At 55.1% G+C, this 19,049-nt stretch overlaps 2 protein-coding genes across 10 annotated transcripts in view; both read right to left on the bottom strand.

Moving 5' to 3' along the window:
- Positions 1-19,049, bottom strand: part of Tuba1c (tubulin, alpha 1C) — a 441,616-nt gene that overhangs the window by 401,985 nt on the left and 20,582 nt on the right. The gene's annotated exons all lie outside the window — the stretch shown is intronic.
- Positions 520-12,795, bottom strand: Cacnb3 (calcium voltage-gated channel auxiliary subunit beta 3). 5 transcript variants are annotated; one of them, NM_012828.3, is made up of 13 exons: positions 9,921-10,054; positions 5,555-5,677; positions 5,195-5,317; positions 4,666-4,781; positions 4,329-4,393; positions 4,121-4,140; positions 3,846-3,926; positions 3,651-3,709; positions 3,372-3,481; positions 2,986-3,137; positions 2,659-2,754; positions 2,409-2,558; positions 520-1,811 (listed from the first exon to the last, which is right to left on the bottom strand). In NM_012828.3, the coding sequence occupies exons 1-13, from the start codon at positions 9,963-9,965 to the stop codon at positions 1,497-1,499; spliced, it is 1,455 nt and encodes a 484-aa protein (NP_036960.1). In that variant the 5' UTR covers positions 9,966-10,054; the 3' UTR covers positions 520-1,496. The 5 variants fall into 5 exon arrangements, with proteins under 5 accessions (NP_036960.1, XP_006257391.1, XP_017450162.1 ...); XM_006257329.4 differs by lacking the exon at positions 9,921-10,054 and adding an exon at positions 12,591-12,795 and having other exon boundaries at positions 533-1,811; XM_017594673.3 differs by lacking the exon at positions 9,921-10,054 and adding an exon at positions 12,555-12,732 and having other exon boundaries at positions 533-1,811.

The following is a 19,049-nucleotide window of genomic DNA, read 5'->3' as shown; positions in this document are numbered from 1 at the left end:
GAAACAAGTCAGGCCCGCAGCATTGGCTAAGTGAAAGGAAGGCCTAGCTTCTCACATAGTTGTTTATCTGCACGGGAGGGATGGAGGGAGCAGGATGGCAGTGTCTCTCCTGCTTTTGTGTGGAACCACACTTGAGCCAACATGTACTCCCTGCTTCCCTTGCTCGCTGGGTGGGTTCAGCTGGGTCTGGAGGACTGGAGATGGGTTTTCCATCTCGGGCGCAGGCCCTCCCCGTCCCTCAGAGGGAGGCAAGTATATGAATTCAAGTTGTAGCTGCTCTGTGCAGCCCTCTGGCCTGAGGCGAGCAGCGGGAAGCTCTGTCACTTCCTCATTTCTCAGAGTGCCTTGTGTACCGCCAACTGCCTCCTCCAGTCATCAGGCCTGGGGTGCCCCCGTGTGCCTACACATACAGGGCCTCTTGCTGCAGTTGCTGGTCTCCCCCAATTCACGAATCCTCAGAGAATGAGCCAGGGAACCTCACCTCTGCAGATTTACAGAGCCACTTGAGAGAACAGAGGAGAGACACCCAAGGGACTGTGCGTTATGTTTTATTGGAGATGACAATGAGGTGGGGCGGGTTCTTAATGGAGCATGCTCTGTAGGTCAAACGCTAGAGCCATAAGGCAAGGGTAGCCAGGTGACAGCCTCTGGGGCTGTTCATTGTGTCTGTTCCTCTCATCTAACCCTAACTTAACAAGTGGCAGCTACGAGCCAGGGAGCCCCTATCTTGCAGGAGGCATGGAGGGAAGGAACAGAAATGACAGACGCAAGGGCAAAGAATGAGGAAAGCAAGGGGGGTGGGGGGGCTGGAAGCTGCTCCCCCTTCCCCGCAGTCCAGGCCGGCTTTGGGCTTGACTGTGCCCCAGTTCCCTAGTCTTGCCAGATGCTAAGCTTCCTGGTTTGGTGAGGAGGGCCGTTCTCTAACAGAGCTACAGCCATGAGCTGTCTGTCCTGCCTCACCTGCACTGCTCCTGTCTTAGGTGTAAGTGCCCACCCCAGCTGATGGGATAGAAGTGCCGCCATGTTGAGCTCTGATTGCTTCATTTCTAATGTGCGGCAGTGACGTGAACGGAGTTCCTTTGCTTAGGGTTTACGCCTGCTCAGGAACCATGTCTCTTCCTCATGCTACATTGCCTGCACTCACACCCTCCTGCTGTTTAGAGGGGTATCCATTCTGGCTGGAAGACCCCTGCTAAGTGATCCCGGCCTGAGATCATTGCTCACCGGGGCAGCTTCTTATGCAGGGGAAGGTGCCAAGGATGCAGAACACAGCTAGTACCTGGATGAGAACCTACGGGGTCACTGTGCCCAGGAGGTGAGGGGGCCCCTTGCTTCTCCCAGAACCTTGGGACCACAGTCAGCCCTGGACCTAGGGCTGGGCAGAGGGTTGTGTGAGCTGAACCTAGAGGCAGCCTAACGCCAATCTAACTCCAACCTGCCTGAGGTGGACACCCCAGCCGCTGTGTCTGTGCCTGCCAGGGTAGGGCAGGAGGTGGTCAGTAGCTGTCCTTAGGCCAAGGCCGGTTACGCTGCCAGTTCCGGTCATTGTGGTCATGCTCCGAGTCCTGGGCTAGGAGCCGGTCTTGGGGGTCATGCCCGTTAGCACTGGGTAGCCCCGAGGTGTGTTGACGGTGAGGCTGGTACAGGTCCTGGTAGGCATCTGCATAGTCCTCCTCCAGATGGCGGGAGCTGCGCTGTGAAGATCCGGTCCAGGCCTGGCGGGAGCTCTCACTGGCCTCATCCGAGGGCATCAAACTGTCCCGCTCCAGGGGTGAATGCTCCTCACCTCGCTCCCCCAGCAGCTGCTGGTTCTGGGGGACATACAATAGCTCTAAGTAAGGTAAGGGAGGTCTAGCCTTTGTTCCTCCCAGGACTCTGGCAGGGAGGTGGGGTTCTTCCTCCCTTAGTCTTGATTCTTAGGTTTTTAAAAGAGTGAACAGTGCAAGGAAGGAGTAAGCTGGGGCATTTTCCAGGCCAGAGGCAGAAAGCTGGACTGTTAGCTCCTTACAAATTCAGGCTCTTCCTTAAAAAGTGCCTGGGAGAAAGGTGTGGGGTGTTTCCTTGGACCCTAGGAGGACCAGCTCTAATCTCAGTCACCATGCTGTCCAGACAGGAAGTCCCTTGGCCTGTGTCCCTTGGCTTCACATACAGACTGAGAATAATCCTCGGTCAAGCCAGGAGCTTTGCCCAGTAGAAATGGTTACCTGGGGCTGGAGAGATGGCTCAGTGGTTAAGAGCACTGACTGCTCTTCCAGAGGTCCTTAGTTCAAATCCCAGCAACCACATGGTGGCTCACAACCATCTGTAATGAGATCTGATGCCCTCTTCTTGTGTGTCTAAAGACACCTACAGTGTACTTATATATATAATAATAAATCTTTAAAAAAAAAAAAAAAAGAAATGGCTACCTGAAGTCCAGGGATGGCACTGGGCGGACCCAGCATCCCGGGGCCCGGTGCTGGGTGGTGGGTAGCGCGCCAGTAAACCTCTAGGTATTCAGCTAGGTGCTCACAGGCGTCGTCCAGCTGGTTCTCATCCAGAATCACATCAAATGACTCCTGGAGAGAGAGCACACAGCGAGTTTGGCTTCTCTGCAGCAATGATGCTGAGCTCTAACCTCTGGCATAGGCCGTGGGTGCAGCCGACCCAAGCACTCACAGGTGGGCACTGAACCAGCTTATCATATGCCATCATCTGTACAGTGAGGTGCTTCATCTGGGACTTCCCCCTGGAGCGGATCAGTCGCTGCAGTACCTGGAGGAGAAGGGCAGGGATGGGCGTGGCGTTTCTCGTGGGCTCTGGTGAGATCTGAGCCTGGAAGGAACTAGGCTCAATTCCCACCTTGTGCTATGAATGACATTTATACTGGGTGAGGAGGACTCGGGGTGTTAAGGAATGGCAGGAAAAGGAACCGGTCACTCCAGGGAAGACCCAGGCAGAGGTGCACTGTATTCTAGGGGACCCCAGTGACCCCAGTTCACTTACCTTTGGCGAGGACACTTTGACGAAGACGATGATGGGGGCCAGTGAGGTCTTGGCTAGCTGTGCTGGGTGGTTGATGGTGTCAGCATCCAACACCACTAGCTGCAGGGATTTGGCCAGCTCGAATATGCGCTCAATCTCACTCTGCACCTCAGCTGAGGAAGGGGAGCAGCTCACCAGGGGCTCTGGCCACTGCTAACTGCCAGGGCTTCCAGAGCTGCTACACGGCGGCGAATGGAACGGACCAGCAAGCCTGGGCGGGCAGTGGACTGGGCAAGGGAGGAGGGCAGCACTTGGGACAGGTGGTGGGGCGTGGGCAAGACCACAAGGAGTTCAAGGTTTTCACTAGCATCAAGCGGGCAGAGAGCCAGGGACAAAGGACTCCTCACCAATGCTGGAGCGGGCAGAAGAGCGCTCGATGATGGTCCTCTTGCCAGGATTGTTGAGCACAGAGCGCTTGGCCAGTGAGAGGTCAGCCGTGACGCGGGTGATGGAGATCCTGGGTGTGAGGAACACACACACACACACACACACACACGCCATCTAAGTCACGGACTCCCCACACCAGCTCTCTAATTCTCCTTGAGAGGAGACCAGCTCTGGGCATGCATGCATGCGGGGGGGAATTATTTTCCTCCCGATTCTCACTCCCCTCCAGGACGGCTTACCTGCCATCAAACCTGTGTTTAAGGAAGTCGAAGAGAGCCTTCTGCATCATGTCTGTGACCTGGAGGGGAAGATGTGGTGCTGACAGAGGGCTCCAGCAAGGGGACAGTGTCCCAAAGTAAGTTTGCACCCTGCACAGACATTTCCCACGGTGGCAGCTCTGGTGGGGGTAACTCTGGGCTTGGGAGATTCCTTACCTCATAACCTTTCAGAGAGGGTCCCACCAGCACCACAGGCCGCATGGAGGGCACCACATCATACGGGGGGACATGTTCCGCCTGCAGAATGGCCAGGAGGTCAGACAAAATCTTGGTCTCGGTCAGTGCCCACTTTAGGCCTGACTGCTCTGGGGGCAGAGTGGAGAGTTCTGGGCACCCTCCCTCTGTTCTGTTGATGTCAGCAGTGGCTGACCAGGAGGGTCCCCAGAGCCAAAATCCATGACCCCCCCGGCCCAGGTCCCTTTCTGACTCACCTGCTTTTGCTTCTGCTTGGCTTTTTGGAAAAGGAAATAAAAGATTAAAGTTGGTGGAGGGAAAAGGCCCTGTGGAGCTTGGGCGTCCCTTCCCCAGGGGAGGTCAGGGTTCCCCGGCTGCTCCGATCCCTCCCGCTCCGATATCGTTCACAGGAAGGACCCCCTTGTTTGCCTACCCAAGGTGGGTAAGCTGAGGGGAGGAGGCTACCTAGAGATGGAGGAGGGGAACGTCGGTTGCCAATGTCACTCAGGCTGGAAGGGTTCCCGGATCTCCTGACAGAAAGGGGACAGTAAAAATGTCTATACAGTTCTCTATGTTAAAGTTTTACAAATTAGTAACTACGTTTATGACAGCTGGGCATCTACGGTGTGTGTGTGTGTGTGTAGTTGTGTGTGTGTGTGTAGTTGTGTGTGTGTAGTTGTGTGTGTGTGTAGTTGTGCGTGTCTGTGTGTGTAATTGTGTGGTGTAAATGTGTAGCTGCGTTCTGTGGGTGCAGTATTACATGTTCGGGGGAGTGTGTATTGAATCTCAGCACTGTTCTCACCTGGCCTTCTGTTCCTGTTTGAGCCGGATGCTCTCCAGGCGTTGGGGGCTGGGGATGAAGGCAATATCGCCACCTTCTTTCACTAGCCTCCCGATCCACCAGTCATTGCTGTACTTCTGGGAGGGAATAAGAAGAGGGAAGAGCAGTGAGAGATGCTCCTCAGGGAGGACTCTGGGACGCTGGCACAAGGAAAGCAGAGGGAGGGCCAAGGAACGTGTAATGGTGTCATAGAACAAGACAGCCAGGTTCGAGCCGCAGGCCGTTGCGCTTCAGGGTGTGGAATCCCGGATGTCACCACAAGACCACTGGTTGCTTAGTTACTCTACCCTCCCAGACAGAACTCAGGACCAAGCCAGGTCTGAGAATGGTGGGAACCGAGGGATCAGGCCCCGTGTAAGGGGCATACAGGCATGCACGCAGAGAAGCTGGCTTGTTTTAGATATAGAACTAAAGAGGCACTGGAGGCCGTGACAGCAAACAGAAGAATTAAGTGTTAGAGTAGGCTTCCGGGGAGAGTAAGGTTCATTACCTCTTTAATGTGCAGAAAATCTTTGGCCTCGAAGTTGACTCCAGAGCCCTGGACTGGGCATTCCTCATCCAGAACTCCACAGTAGCTGACATTGGTCCTCACAGCAAATGCCACAGGTTTGTGCTGGGGAATTTGATCATGGGGCCGTGAGAGAGAGTCACCTCACAGTACCTCAGGGGGAGGCAGAGGCCCAGACAAGAAAGCTGCTACAGGCATACACTTTTCCACAGGTGACTTACACCCTGACATGCCCCTGGGGACCTAAGATTCTGCACAGATTCGTGCCCAGCCTAGCCTCCCACCAGCACACACACACACACACACACACACACACACACACACACACACACACACACACACCTTGGCTCTTTCCAGCTGCTGCTGAGCCTGACTCTCCACTTCTCGCCGGGCACTCTCCCGGTCCTCCTCCAGGGAAACGTCTGAGTCCAGAGAGGGGCGGCTGGTGTAGGAGTCGGCTGAACCCTGGACGGGAGAATCTGTGTAAAAGGGACCATACGGGCCTCCTCCTAGCCCTGATGCAGCTTCTCCATCTTCTAGGGGATGATTTGACCCCCTAAGCTGCTTCCTGTGTGTCTCCTGGTGTCTCTAAGGCTACAGGGAAGCCGCCCAATCTGTATGTGCAAAGTTCAGGGCCTTCTACCCCGCACCTGGATTTCTGAATGAAATCTTTACCTTTTTCTCTCCCTTCTCCCCTGTACTAAATATCAAAATACTAAAGACAATGTATTCGAGATGGTGTTAAATCCAGGGGACCGTCTCTTATCTCCATGTTAGCCTGAAGTAGCCGGGACATTATCCCTTTAAGATGACTGGAAAGGGGCTGGAGAGATGACTCAGTGGTTGAGAGCACTGACTGCTCTTCCAGAGGTCCTGAGTTCAAATCCCAGCAACCACACGGTGGCTCACGACCATCTGGAATGAGATCTGAAGACAGCTAGAGTGTACAATAAATATTACAATAAACAAATCTTTAGAAACAAACAGCTTTAAATTAAAAAAAAAAGATGACTAGAGTACACCTAGCTAAGAGATGCCTGGGGTTGGGGATTTGGCTCAGCGGTAGAGCACTTGCCTAGGAAGCGCAAGGTCCTGGGTTCGATCCCCAGCCCTGGGGCGGGGGGGGGGGGGAGATGCCAGCTGCACACCAGCGCTTGGGGGGGTCAATTTAGTAGCTAAGAGACTTACACCTTCTGGGCTGCATGAGACCAACCCCCTCACCCTCAAGACCAGGATGGTATGAAGGCATTTGCTGTTCAAACATGACCTGAGGTAAATCCAGGGGACCAACAGAAGTAGAGAAGCCATCTCTGAAAATACACAGTAAGCTAAAACATACACACAGAGCAGCATGTGTGTGTGTGTGTGTGTGTGTGTGTGTGTGTCTGAGCTTAACACACTTACACAGACTCTATGCACAGTAAATGAAAACATACAGTGGCATGCATATGTCTGACCTTACACACACACACATGAATCCTGTGGTGGTGGCACCTGGCCTACAGAGTGATTTCCAAGGCAACACAGAGAAACTCTGTCTTAAAAACCAAACCAGGGGTTGGGGATTTGGCTCAGTGGTACAGCACTTGCCTAGCAAGCGCAAGGACCTGGGTTCGGTCCCCAGCTCCGAGAAAAAAAAAAAAAAAAAAAAAACCAAACCAATACACACGAGAGAGGGGGGTGGGGGGACAGAGAGACAGAGAGAGACAGAGGGAGGGGAAGGAGGGAGAGAGGGGGAGAGAGAGAGAGAGACACCTGTCTGTCTCCCAGGTGCTTGTGTACCCCGACAGCTGGCTTCCAACAAGGTTTCTGAAAGCTGTCAAACAGATATGAGTGCTTTGCCTTGCCTTGTGTGTGAAGGCTGAAGACAGGACCAAAGCTACAGACTCCTTGGCTCCCCCCACTTTCTTTCCTTCTCAGTCCTGTGGGGACTGGACAGGTGTGAGTAATACAGACAGGTACACCTGGCCTGTATCTCTCTATCCTGGGCCCAAGGGACAGCAGGGCCTGGAGGGAGACTGTACCAGGCAACCCAGATGACATACAGGACCTCGGGGAAGGGATAGACATTGAGTCCTGCCCTTAGTAGGGTCCTGGGGCAAGAAGCCTACATTTGGAGAGTTACAGAGTTCACCTTCTCCGAAAGGAGGACGGGCCAGATGAATAGGGGAAGCTCAACTTTTGAGACAAGCGGCTGAAAGTTAAGAAATGAAACCTTTTCCGACTCCGTGTCTCCTATGTGCAGGAGCCTGGAGGAATTCTTCCCAGTATTCCAAGATGTCAGCACCACAGAAAAAAAGCTTACAGGCTAGGTAAAAGGATGTGCGTAAGGAAAGAGGTTTCAGGATGTTGAGGCTGAAGAAACAGTCTCTTAAAGCCACAGGCTATGACTACCTACCCACAAGCAGCAGAAGCCAGACTCCTCTTTGGAAAAGGCAAACTCACACCCCGCTGTCAACCAGGCCTGGGGCCCAGCGCTGCGTGTGCAGGGCGAAGGCAGGCCAGGTTGGCTCAGGCAGCCCTGGAATCTGTTCTAAAGACTGTGTCTATTGTAAACCAAATGGCTTGAGGCAGCCCCAGAACTGGGGAGGGAGGGGGAGTCTTTTGTTTTGCAGAAGTAGAGGCTATCTGCTGCCCGCCCCCCATCTCTCCAGCCACAGGAAAACAAGGCTAAGGCCCAGAAAAAACCTGGACAAGGGGTGAGGGACCTCACACCCAGGACGTAAGTGCTAAATGTGGGGTGTGGCTGGCTGAAGGACTAAGAGACCAGCAGGTGAAAAGGGCCAGAGGGAGGCCGGATGACCACCCACTGTGCAAGTACCCCCATACTTCCTCTGTGTACCCAGCAGGTTATTGGCGGTGGGGGGAAGTGTAACTTTGACCTCATCTGATCCAAGCAGTCAGCCTAATTTAGTCCTTAATGCCTTTGGGGTATCTAGACTAGGTAACCTCTTAACCCTAGAAAGTGACGGGAGTCTCTCCCTAAATTCTTTAATGAGTTGTGATCAGAATGGAAGCCACTTTCCATAATTCTCATGTCTTGGGGGGTTTGACTATGCTGGTCTGGTTATCGATTAGGAAGTAGGTAACATTCTACCCTGTAGAATGGTGAGGTCTTATTTCCCAATCCATTACGCCCCAAAAACCTCTCAGTACTCTGGAGCTGCTGGAGTTGGCACAGTGCCCTGGTGGTGCCCCCCTTGCCTGGTGAGTGTGTGGGCAGGCTGCAGCTCCTCTCTTGCCTGGCACGGGGGAAGAAGAGGAGGGGGATGAGCCCAGTGGATTTATTTAGAGCCTGATCTCCCTCCTACTGCTTCAGAGGGGGCCTCAGGGAGAGCAAGGAGCTAGCTGGAGGAAGGGAAGTTGGGGGGTGGTTTGGAGATCCAAGAACCAGGGAGGGTCAGCAGGCTGCCCTCAAACAACATCCACGTGTCAGTCTCTTGCAACAGCCCTGACTTCTCACCAGGGATGAGAAGGAAGCTCCTCAGGCCGGGCAGCCCCACAGAGATCTCTCCACAAGCTCATCCTGACTCCCTGGGCTACACCAGCTGTCCCTTCAACTGTCAGAAAGAGGTGCCCACCAGAGCCTTCGGAATCATCTCTCTGCTCTCGCTGCAACGTAATTAGCCCCAGAGCCCCATGGAAAATTGGGCCCAGAAGGAGCCTGGTCCCAGAATCGACTGACACATGCCCGCTCTGAGGCTCACTCCTCATCTTTCCTGGGCCTGAGACGGAAGGCTCAACCTAATCCTGTCAGGGGACCCTTTCAAGCCGCGTTAGCGGTCCTTTCCCAAGAAAGCCTTCGTGTGGGATGTCTGAGGGAAGACCCGCAACTCCGAGGGGCTCTGAAGCGGCTCCCCACTCCTGTCCCACCTTTCCAGGCATTCTCCCTGCTCTCTGAGCTCCGGGAATCACTGCCTAATGAGCCGATTTGTCTCAGTGGGTCAGGAGATAAAAGCAAAGAGGAGAATTAAATATTTATTGGCTGCCTGGTTCTCTGAGCGAAGAGCTTCCTTTCCATCCCCATACCCTGAGCTCCCCTGGCCTCACCTCCGGACCCTCCACGGAGAGCAGGGGCTCAGAGGAAACCTCGGCAGGGGGCTAGACTGAACTCAGTCTGACGGCCCATCCCCGTGGTTGGTGGCCTTTCCAAGAAGCAGGGTTATAGGCAATGGTGAAGAGTCAAGGCCATGCGCAGGGATGGTGGGCAGAAGGGAATAACAGACCTCAAGTTCTAGAATTCCTGTCCTCAGAGGCTGGCACCCCACTCTCTAATGTTCTTCCAGCTCCCCAATTTGTCATTTACTTGAGGCACAGGTCCGGAGTGTCTCCCCTGAAGCTCAGCTTTCCTTGTTGTGTTCAGACCCCTATGTACCTAGGATTTGGAACTCCAAACGTTCCATGTTCCCTCTAAAACCTTGGTGTCAGGGCCTTCTGTCTGTCTTCTCCTCAACCTCCTATGCCCTGAGCTCTGGGGCCACCTGCTCGAGCCGTCCCCCTATAGAGTCCCTCTTGCACACACCGAAGTATCTGGGATACCTGGCTATGAGGGGCCATCTCCCCACTTTCCTAGAGAGCCCCCCGCCCCCCATCTTACGCGCGCTGCCCGCTGCCAAGCCATTTTTCAAAGTCCAGAACTGGGGGAAGGGTTGAAGAGAGAGGTGTCATCCCGACTCCCCCACCCCCACCCTCCCCCGTGGGCACTTACCGCCTCCGAGTCCTCAAACCCGGGCACGTAGGAGTCGTCATACATGGGGGAGTCCGGGGTGGGGTGGGGGGAGCGAGCGGCGCCGGGGGCGAGGACGGCGGGCCGCGCCCGAGATGCCACCGAGCCGCGCAGCCCTGCGGGCGGCGGCGGAGAGCGCGAGCGCGAAGGAAGGAGCGAGCCGCGAAGACCAGCTGCTCGCAGCTCAGATCACCGCTCCCCTCCCCACCCCCCAGCCCAGCCGGTCCCACCCCGAGCGCGCCAGCGCGGCTGAGGAATCTGCCGCCGGCTCCTACAACAATAGTGCCCGCCCACCTGACCCCCTCCCGGGAAGACGCGGGCGGCGGGGGCGCGGCGGTTGGGGGACCCGCCGGGGCCGCGGAAGCGGGCGCACGCGAGTCGGGAAGGTGGGTCCCCGGCACCTCCGGGGCCGGGGCGGCGGGGAAGAAGGGCGGAGAGGCTGCAGGCGGGGCGGATCCCGGCGAGGAGGAGGCGGGGCGAGGAGAGATGCGGAGACAGGGACTCTCGCAACCCAGGAACTGCTCCGCCGGGAAACAAAGGGCTGGCGCGGGGGAGGGGAAGGGGAGAGACGCGGCGAGGAGACGCGACCCCGGGGGAGAATCGAGAGGGTGCGGGCGGCGGGAAGGATGGCTGGAGGGAGAGGAGGACTGCAGGCTGGGAGAACGCGGAGACAGAAAAATGGAGATCGAAAGGAGGACGGGCAGCAGATGGGGAGAGGTCTCAGGTGATCCGGCAATGTCGGCTCCCTGGAAGTCCTGGAGACACCCAAAGCAAACCCCGCGGTGGTACTGGGGAGAACGGTTTTGAGCTCCCAGACCCGTGCCATGAAAGCAGCTCCGGTCCCAACAGGTGCCCGGCCCTCTCCGTTTCGGGCTGCGGTAAAGGGCCGACCCTGAGGAAGGGGGGAAGTTCGGGGACGCTTGCTAGGCCTTCCCACACCTGTTGCACGGGCAGATTTCATCCAAGTTAAGCCGGGATGGAGATTCTCTTCCTCACTTCCCTGCCAAGGATTGTGCCAGACATTGCCAAGGCGTCCGCGGGAACTGGGGCAGAAAGGGGCTGTTTTAGGTGAGCCTAAAGGGTGGAGGCAAGGGGGTGGTTGTGGGTGGAGCAGAGGGTGAGATCCTGACGCTGTGGTCGGGAAGGAGAAAGGGTAAAGCCTACTGCTTTGCAAAAGATCAGAATTATGCTGTGCAGGGTGCCGGTTCTAGTCATCCCGCACCAGTCAGCGTCCCCCACCCCCACCCCGCCATTCGAGGAAAAGAGCCGCGTCTTAATCTTGGAAGAGATCTTCCCAAAGCTGCCGTCATTTCAGCTCCCTCTCTCTTTTTTCACCCTCCCACCACCAAAATTTTCCTTTTGCATTTTGACCACCTGCTTGGCCAACCCAAGAGGATGTGAGGCAGACATCAGCCATGCCTGTGTCTCGCTTTCTCAACTCAGCCCTCTGCACTTCTAGCACCTCAAACCCCGCAGGGTGTAAGTTCAGGACTTTGCCCATCCTTGGCCCTTCCTGCCCCAATCTGGAGGGGTTCATGGGATCTCTAGAAGGTACCCTGTGGAAGACAGGAAGACCACACACCCAAGCCAACTGGCTTCTCACCTATGTCTCATCTTCCTTGGAAAGAAGAGGATAAGGGGAGGGGGCCCTCATCTAATGACACCCTAGTCTGTCTCCTACTGACTGAAGGCAACTTTACTGGAGTCCTTGTGGCCGAGGGCACCAGCTGCAATTGGGGGAGCCAGCTTCCACAGCTCCAGTCCTGTGTTCAGGGGCTAGTAAGATATGTTCTGTGTTCCCAAGCACTGCCTTGTCCTGTGCCCTCTCTTTCCTTTGTCTCCTTCCCAGAGGGTAGAGAAGTGTCAAAGAGTGAGACCCTTCCAGCTCTCTTCTCCTGGAAGAGGGTTCTATCTGGCATCTCCTCTCCTGGCCTCTCGTTTTGGGGCTCTACCCATGGGGGTCCCTGGACTGTAGACAGCGGTAGATTTACTATCACAGATCACACCTTGTCGTCTTCATCCCCAGCTGGGACAATGGTGTCTAAGTCTGCCTCTGAGAAATCCATCGCCATGCCAACCACCTCCCCAGGCGATGGCTTCAAGTTCCTCATACCTACAGGCGTCTATCCCCTGGGTCCTGCAGGCACTTGATCTTCCCTCCCTCCTCCCGTACCTCCGGGTTACCACCCAGTGCCCACTTAACAACCACACCTGCCCATGCCAGTTCTCCTGCTAGTCTAGCTGTGGAAGCAGGACCGAGGAGGAAAGCCCTTACACGACCAGGTTTGGGAGCTGAAAACCTCCAGAAAAACTCTTAACTGGACAGCAAGAGGGGAAACTGAGGCAGGAACTAGGAATTCTACTCCAGGTGGAGACACCTAGCATTCCAGCTATTAGGTTGCCCCCTCCCCCGGGAACTCAGAGAGGGTCACGGAGGGAGCCTGGCAAGGCCCTCTTTTCAATATAGCCCCTTTCTCAGCTCCCCAGTCAGACCTCTCTGCATATTTTGGAGGAGCCGCCAATTCCAGCCTTCCGTTCCTCTCTTAGCCCAGAGGTCTCAACTCCTGTTTTTGCTCCCTCTCCATGCTGCAGTTTCCCACAAATGCTGGAGCTTACCTCCCACCCTTCTGGGGAGGGGGCCCCAGCGGTTACCTCGTTCAGCAGGAAGGTTGCACTGGAGTCAGAAAAAGACATAGACCGGGTTAGCGGCCTCTCTCCCTCCCCCGGGCCAGGGGCTCCGAGGCGGGAGCGGGACCCGGCCGCGGCTCTGCACACCGCTCCAGCCTGCACGCCTGGCCTCGCCCCGCGCCCGCCCAGCTCCTGCCGCCCGCTCCCTCTCCTCGCTCCTGGTTCCACCCCTTTTCCTCCTCCTCTTCCCTCCTCCCTTTCTTTCTAGCCTCCTCCTTCAATTTCTCTTGCACTTCCCTCGTCTTTCAGTCCAGTGTGTCTCCACTTAAGTCTTGCCTCTCTACCACCCTATTCCCTATTCATCCGGTGTCCCCCACAGTCCTTCCATCACAACCCCTCTTTCCCACCCAGTCTTCCCCTCCCCCTCCACCCGGTCTCCAGAAAAGACAGGGTCTGTGGAGCTCTGCCACCTCAGGCAGAGGGCAGGGAAGGTTCAAAGGCAGGCTTTAGGGGGAGGTTGGGTTCGGCTCCCTCCAGGCTCCGTGCACCTAGTCCCCCATCCCCAGCACCCTAGGAAGTAAAGCCCTACTGAGTCCCCACCTCAGTCGGGTAACAGACCAAGAAGGAAGAGTCAGGTGTTCAGTCCGCTTGACCAAGCCTCAAGACGCCCCTCTGAGTTCTAGGGAAGCCACTTCCACTCACCCCGTCCAGGTCCCGACCCTGTGGCTTCTGCAGACTCCTTTAGGAGACAGCCCAGCACGGACGCCTCCTGTGTTAGTTAGGGCACTGCAGGTCTCAGATCCGCCAAGGGGAAGGTCAAGGCGAGGTGAGGCAGCCGCTTCCCTACCCGCTGTAGCGCCCCCTAGGTTCCATGGCTGGGTGTCCGCACCCACCCTCCAGGTGGCTACATCGACCGCAAGTGCTGTCTCCTACCAGCAGGAGGCGCTGCCGGAGAGGGCTCGGCCTGGGTCTAGACCGGGTTGAAGCCTTTCCCCGCTCTCCAGGAGCCCCAGGAGAGAACCCCGGGTCCCACTCTGTCCCCACCCATGTGGGGTTCTTTAGAGAAACTCTTGCCCCCTCCAGAGCCCTAGACTGCTCTTACCTCCATCCTGGTCTCAGGGGCAGCCCGGGCAAGCCGAGCAGCATCCCAGCTCAGTCTGGGCAGCAGAGAGCACAAAGTCGCAGGACCGCTTCTCGGGTCAGTACCCCTTCTCGTCCCCTCCGGCGGGCACGTCAAAGCGGACAAGCCCAAGTTCTGGCGTGGGAGGGGGGAGCGAGGGTGTAAACCCAGCCCGGCTCACTCCCTACATCCCTGTAAGCGGACTAACCTCTCATTGGTCATTCCATACCGGAACCTTTCCTGTTCTTAAGACAGTGACCGCTCCTGGGCCTGGCGAGGGTGGGAGAAGACCCCCATCATGGAAACAGAACTGAGAGATCTAATGTCCTGGGGGAGACTCCAACTTCACCTCGGGGTTTTCCAACTGAAAAACTCCCTTTCTCAGCCCGTCTTCAAACCCACTTTCTCCGGGTAGAGGGGGCTCAGGATCCCTCCCCTCCACATCCCTGTTCCCTGAAGATCTCCAGAGACTGTCTCTACTCTGCTGACTTTCCACTGGTCCCACTCCAGAGAGCGCTAAGGTGGAAGAGAGTCCATTCTCAGAGCGCTCCATTCCAGGTTCCTCTTGGGCTGGCTTTAACCTGGAGAGTGCCTGGGGAGGGCACTGCCCTCCCTCCCCCTCTTCTGTGGTCTGTTCCTGCCACCGCTGTGGTTTCTTTACTGCCATCCCTACACACTCAGCGTCAACCCTGGAGAGGAGACAGGTTTGGGCACAGGGTAGGGGGTAGGGAGGGTATTAATTCTTTTCCTTTTGTCTTGGGGGTTGTCATGGAGGGAGCTGAAGTTTTGCCTGGGCAATAAGACCTGGAGGGAACGATGTATCCCCCCCCACCCCCCTCCCTCCTTGCCTCCCCTGCTGACCACAGCTAATGGACTAGCTCCTCTGGGCCTTGGGGCGCTTCAGTTTTCACAGGAGAAGCGATTGTCCCTGGCTTCCCTCCTCCCTCTGCCTGAGCCTACACCCCTGAAGCCATCTCCACCTCTTTAAAGCATAAATATCAGGTCTCCGAGTTTATCAGAGGGAATCTGAGATGGGGGAGGGGGAGAAGCCCACACCCCTGTTTGTTCATTTTCACCCAAGCTGTGGGACCTGAACCACATACCCTGTCTCCACTTGGGCAAAAAAGTAGGTATCAGAACTGGACCCCAGGACTTTCTGTCGAAGGCCCTCCTCCCAGTGAGCAGATAGGCAGGTCACATACGCTCCACCTCTTCACTTAAGGTCTATCAGTTCCTGCTTTGCACTTGGGACTTGAGTCTCTGGGCAGGCTACTTAGGAGAGGCCCCTGTCCAATATGTTTCTGGGGCTCCTGCCCCAGCTCTGCTGGTGCAGACCTACCAAACCTCGGTTCCCACACAGAACCAAGCTCAACCTTCAGTCTCCACTTGACTCCTCAGAATGGCATAACCTGGACAACTCTGCTTATCGGTCCTGGTATTTGGTAGTCTGGACACTACCAGGACAGAATCTGTGGCCCACCACATCATCATACACACACACACACACACACACACACACACACACACACACACACACACACACACTAGTCCAAAACACGATGCTTTATCCCTCTGAGAAAATTCTTTGGAAGTAACTTCTGCAGGGAATTCCCACTGTCAACTCCAAATTTTACTCTGGGAAGTTCCTCCGACATCAAACCTCAGTCTCTCCTGCTGCAATCAGTACTGTCTTCCTGGGCTCCACCTCAGGGCCTATAGAGTTATTTGATGCTTTGAGGCTCTCTCAGGCTCCATCTCCTGATGCAGCATTTGCTATAAATATGTCTGAAGAGTTTCTTGCTGACAGTGCTCAGAAAGATAGCACCTTCTCTCCGGAAAGCCAGGCCCCCCAGAGGGACCGGGGCTTTCTTGCCCACTCTGGGGCAGACAGTGGGTCTGCTTTGACCATTTGAGGAATCCCTCTTCACTTGAAAGAGGAAAGTGGGAAGCCAGAAATGCTTGGCTCTCAGCTTCTGCTGGTCGGTCTGGCTCAGCCTGGTGCGGACTAGGTGCTCTGTGAGCGTTTGGTTTAGTCTTTCAGCTCAGTTTCCCCTCCAATGCCATTGCATGTACCAGTTACAGAGTGGACTGCAGAAGGAACAGGGCTAGCATAGGAACAGAATTCAGGCTGTCTCTAAAGGTGGGGGAACTGAGAAGGCAAAGTCCCTGATATGGCTCAGACCTTGCCACCGTCCCTCCACACTGCAAAGAACTGCTTGGTACACTCTAACATTTACGATTCTGAATCCCTCTTCTTGCCACACACGGGTCAGTTCAGGTCCTCCACCCCCACGGTCTACAAGGTCCTGTAAACATCAGCTCTTAGCCAGAGAGGCTGGGGTTGAAGAGATGGGGGTGGACCGACACAGCCAAGAAGAGGTTTAGGGACGTCTAAGTGGTGGGAGCTCCAGCAGAGAAGATCTCTGGAAGCAGGGACAGCTGGGCCGTGTCAGGGGACAGAGGGCTGTGGACATCATTAGAAAGGCAAGGCAGCCTGCAGAGGCTCCGCCAGGGCGTGAAGCTGCTCCTGGTATGCACTCGGCAGGGAGCTGACGGCAGGCACTCTCTGAGGTCCTTCCGGGTCTGGACCCCTAGTACCGGCCCAGACTGAAACCCTTTTCACAAGGAATAGCGGGCCGTGTGCAGCACGGACTTGGAGGTTGGGCACCTTTGACTTGTTCTCCCAGCTCTCTGCTCCTTTCAGCCTTCCTCTCCGACCCCACAGAGCTGTGGCAGCCATCTCTGGCTCAGAATGAGGGCATGGTGCCTGCAGCCTGCTGGAAGATGAATTATTGAAGAGGACGTAGTGCTAGATGCACACAGCTGCTGGCTCTTGGGCCCCAGCATGGCCTGTCACTCTGCTGCTTCTCACTGCTCTGAGGGGCTTTGTGGCCTTGGGAAGGATACTGGGGAGAGCAGCACCCTGGATGGGGGTGGAGGGTGGGGCGCTGCGTTAGGAGAGAACTCTCCTGCGAAGAAAGGAGGCGTGCGGCTGGTAGAGAATGTCCGGGTGAGGAGGCTGCTCTTAGGAGAGCTGACACCTTTGAAACAGACTGGGGACTAGGAACGGAAGGTACCCTACGCCAAGCCGCCAAGTGGCTGCTAGAAGTTGCAGGTTTGGGCTCCTATAGGCCTCCGGGGTTATAGAGACAGAAGTCTGGATTTTTTGAATGACATCAAAGCAGCTTAGTGAGAGGCGCGCGCGCGCGCGCGCGCGTGTGTGTGTGTGTGTGTGTGTGTGTGTGTGTGTGTGTGGTGGGTAGTTAAGCAGCATCAGGGTTCAGAAAGGTCGCCCAGAAAATCTTGGAAAGAAGGCATCATTTGGAGTCTGAAGACCGGAGGGAGGGCCTAACTCCGAGTTACTACTTGTGGGTGGTATTTATTGCCTCAGAAACTGCTCTTTAAATACAGAAAGAAGGGGGCTGGAGTTCTGTGGTTAAGAGCACCGGCTGCTCTTCGAGAGACCCGGGTTCAGTTCCCAGCACCCATGTCTGTCCATTTCGAGGGGACCCTCACGCTGACATACATGCAAGCGACACACCAATGTATGTTTAAAAGAAGGAAGAAAGTGTGTTTTGTCTTTGTTTTTTAAAAGAGGAGAAAGGAAAGAAGGACCGAGCAGAGAGATGGCTCAGTGGTTAAGAGCACCGACTGCTCTTCCGGAGGTCCTGAGTTCAATTCCCAGCAACCACATGGTGGCTCACAACCATCTGTAAAGAGATCCGATGCCCTCTTCTGGTGTATCTGAAGACAGCTACAGTGTGCTTATATATAATAAATGAATAAATCTTTAAAAAAAAAACAAAAAAAAAAAACACCGTTTGCTCTTCCAGAGGATCCGGGTTTGATTCCTGGCACCCAAACAGAAGCTTACAACTTCAGTTTCAGGGGATGTGACATCCCCGTTTGACTTCCTTTGGTTCCAAGTGTGTACATGATTCACAGGCAAAGCAACACACAGACACATAAGAATAAATATTTTTTTTTTTAAAAAAGAGGGGAAGAAAAGGGCTGAGAATGTAGCTCAGCTGGAAGAGTGTTTACCTAATACACAAGAAGTCTGAAGCGCTGGGATAAATTCTCAGCCCTGAATAATCCAGTCCCAGGGCACACGCCTATAACCCCAGTCCTCTGGCGCTGCAGACAGAGACTCAGGAGGTCAAAGCCATCACCGCTGTACAGGGAGCTGGAGGCCAGTCTGTTCCACAGGAGACACCATCAAAAAAAGGGAAAAAGGGGGCTGGAGAGATGGCTTGGCAGTTAAGAGAATAGCAGGTAAGAGTTCTTCCAGAGGCCCTAGGTTCCATTTCTAGCACCCACGTGGTGGCGGCTCACAACTGTCTGTAATTCCAGGAAATCCAACACCAGCATATAGACACACATGCAGGAAAAACACCAATTCACATAAAATTAAAATAAATAAAGCATGGGTGTGTGTGTGGAGAGAGAGAGAGAGAGAGAGAGAGAGAGAGAGAGAGAGAGAGAGAGAGAGAGAGACTGCGCTAAATGATGGGTCTTCCAAAGGACTCAAATTTGGTTTTCAGCACCCACATGGTGGCTTGCAACCATCTGTAAGTCCAGGTCTGGGGGATCTGACTCCCCCTTCTGGCCTCTGTGGACCCAAAGCACACAGACGTACATGTAGGCAAAACACCTATACAATTAAAACCAGGGGAGAAATGAAAGGAAAATAATAAAATTGGGCCCAGTGGTGCCCACCTGTGACTCCAGCAGTTAGGAAGTCCGATCAGGACACGCGTGACTGGAAAGCCATCCTAGGCAACCCTGTCTTAAAACTAAACAAGAAATATAACCCACAGAAGGAGAAACACAGGAAAGAACAGTACCCTCTTGTCACAAAGCTCTGTGAGAACTGAGCAAGAAGGTCAGTGGTGGGGTTGGGGATTTAGCTCAGTGGTAGAGCGCTTGCCTAGCAAACGCAAGGCCCTGGGTTCGATCCCCAGCTCGGGGTGGGGGGGGGGGAGGAAGGTCAGTGGTTCACCAGGTGTAAACTGCTCTGGCAGAGTTAGGACCCGGAATTCCAAAAACCAGCGAAGTGGCGCATGGTGGAAAGAACCTGTTCAGGGTTAGAGTTGGGGCTTTTAGCCCCTGCCCTATGACTAAGCCACTGGGAGACTTCTGAGATTAAATGACTTTTAAATGCCACAGCTAACCAACAGCTGGAGCTTCTCATTTAGGGATCCCGGTTATGTTTCACTACTGCGCATGCCCATTGGGACTTTCCTCCTGTTCAGCATTTGGGACTTCCCCTGAAAAGCCACACTGCTGCCATCCCCTATCCCCAACCCCACTCCCCCAGCCAGGTGCCAGGGTGATTAGCATTTCATTCCTCATGTGAGGCC

The sequence above is a fragment of the Rattus norvegicus genome, chromosome 7 (genome assembly GCF_036323735.1).
Source record: "Rattus norvegicus strain BN/NHsdMcwi chromosome 7, GRCr8, whole genome shotgun sequence".
Classification (NCBI taxonomy): Eukaryota; Metazoa; Chordata; class Mammalia; order Rodentia; family Muridae; genus Rattus; species Rattus norvegicus.
The sequence above is the reverse complement of the archived record's forward strand: the minus strand, read 5'-3'. Positions and strand labels throughout refer to the sequence as shown.

Coding starts and splice junctions, on each gene's coding strand:
- Cacnb3 (XM_017594673.3), bottom strand. CDS start 12,632: ATGTCTTTTTCTGACTCCAGTGCAACCTTCCTGCTGAACGAGGTAACC. Junction 4,782..5,194: donor ATTTTCTGCACATTAAAGAG/GTAATGAACCTT, acceptor ATTCCCTCCCAG/AAGTACAGCAATGACTGGTG. Junction 4,141..4,328: donor TTCCCCTCCTCCATCTCTAG/GTAGCCTCCTCC, acceptor TTTTCCAAAAAG/CCAAGCAGAAGCAAAAGCAG.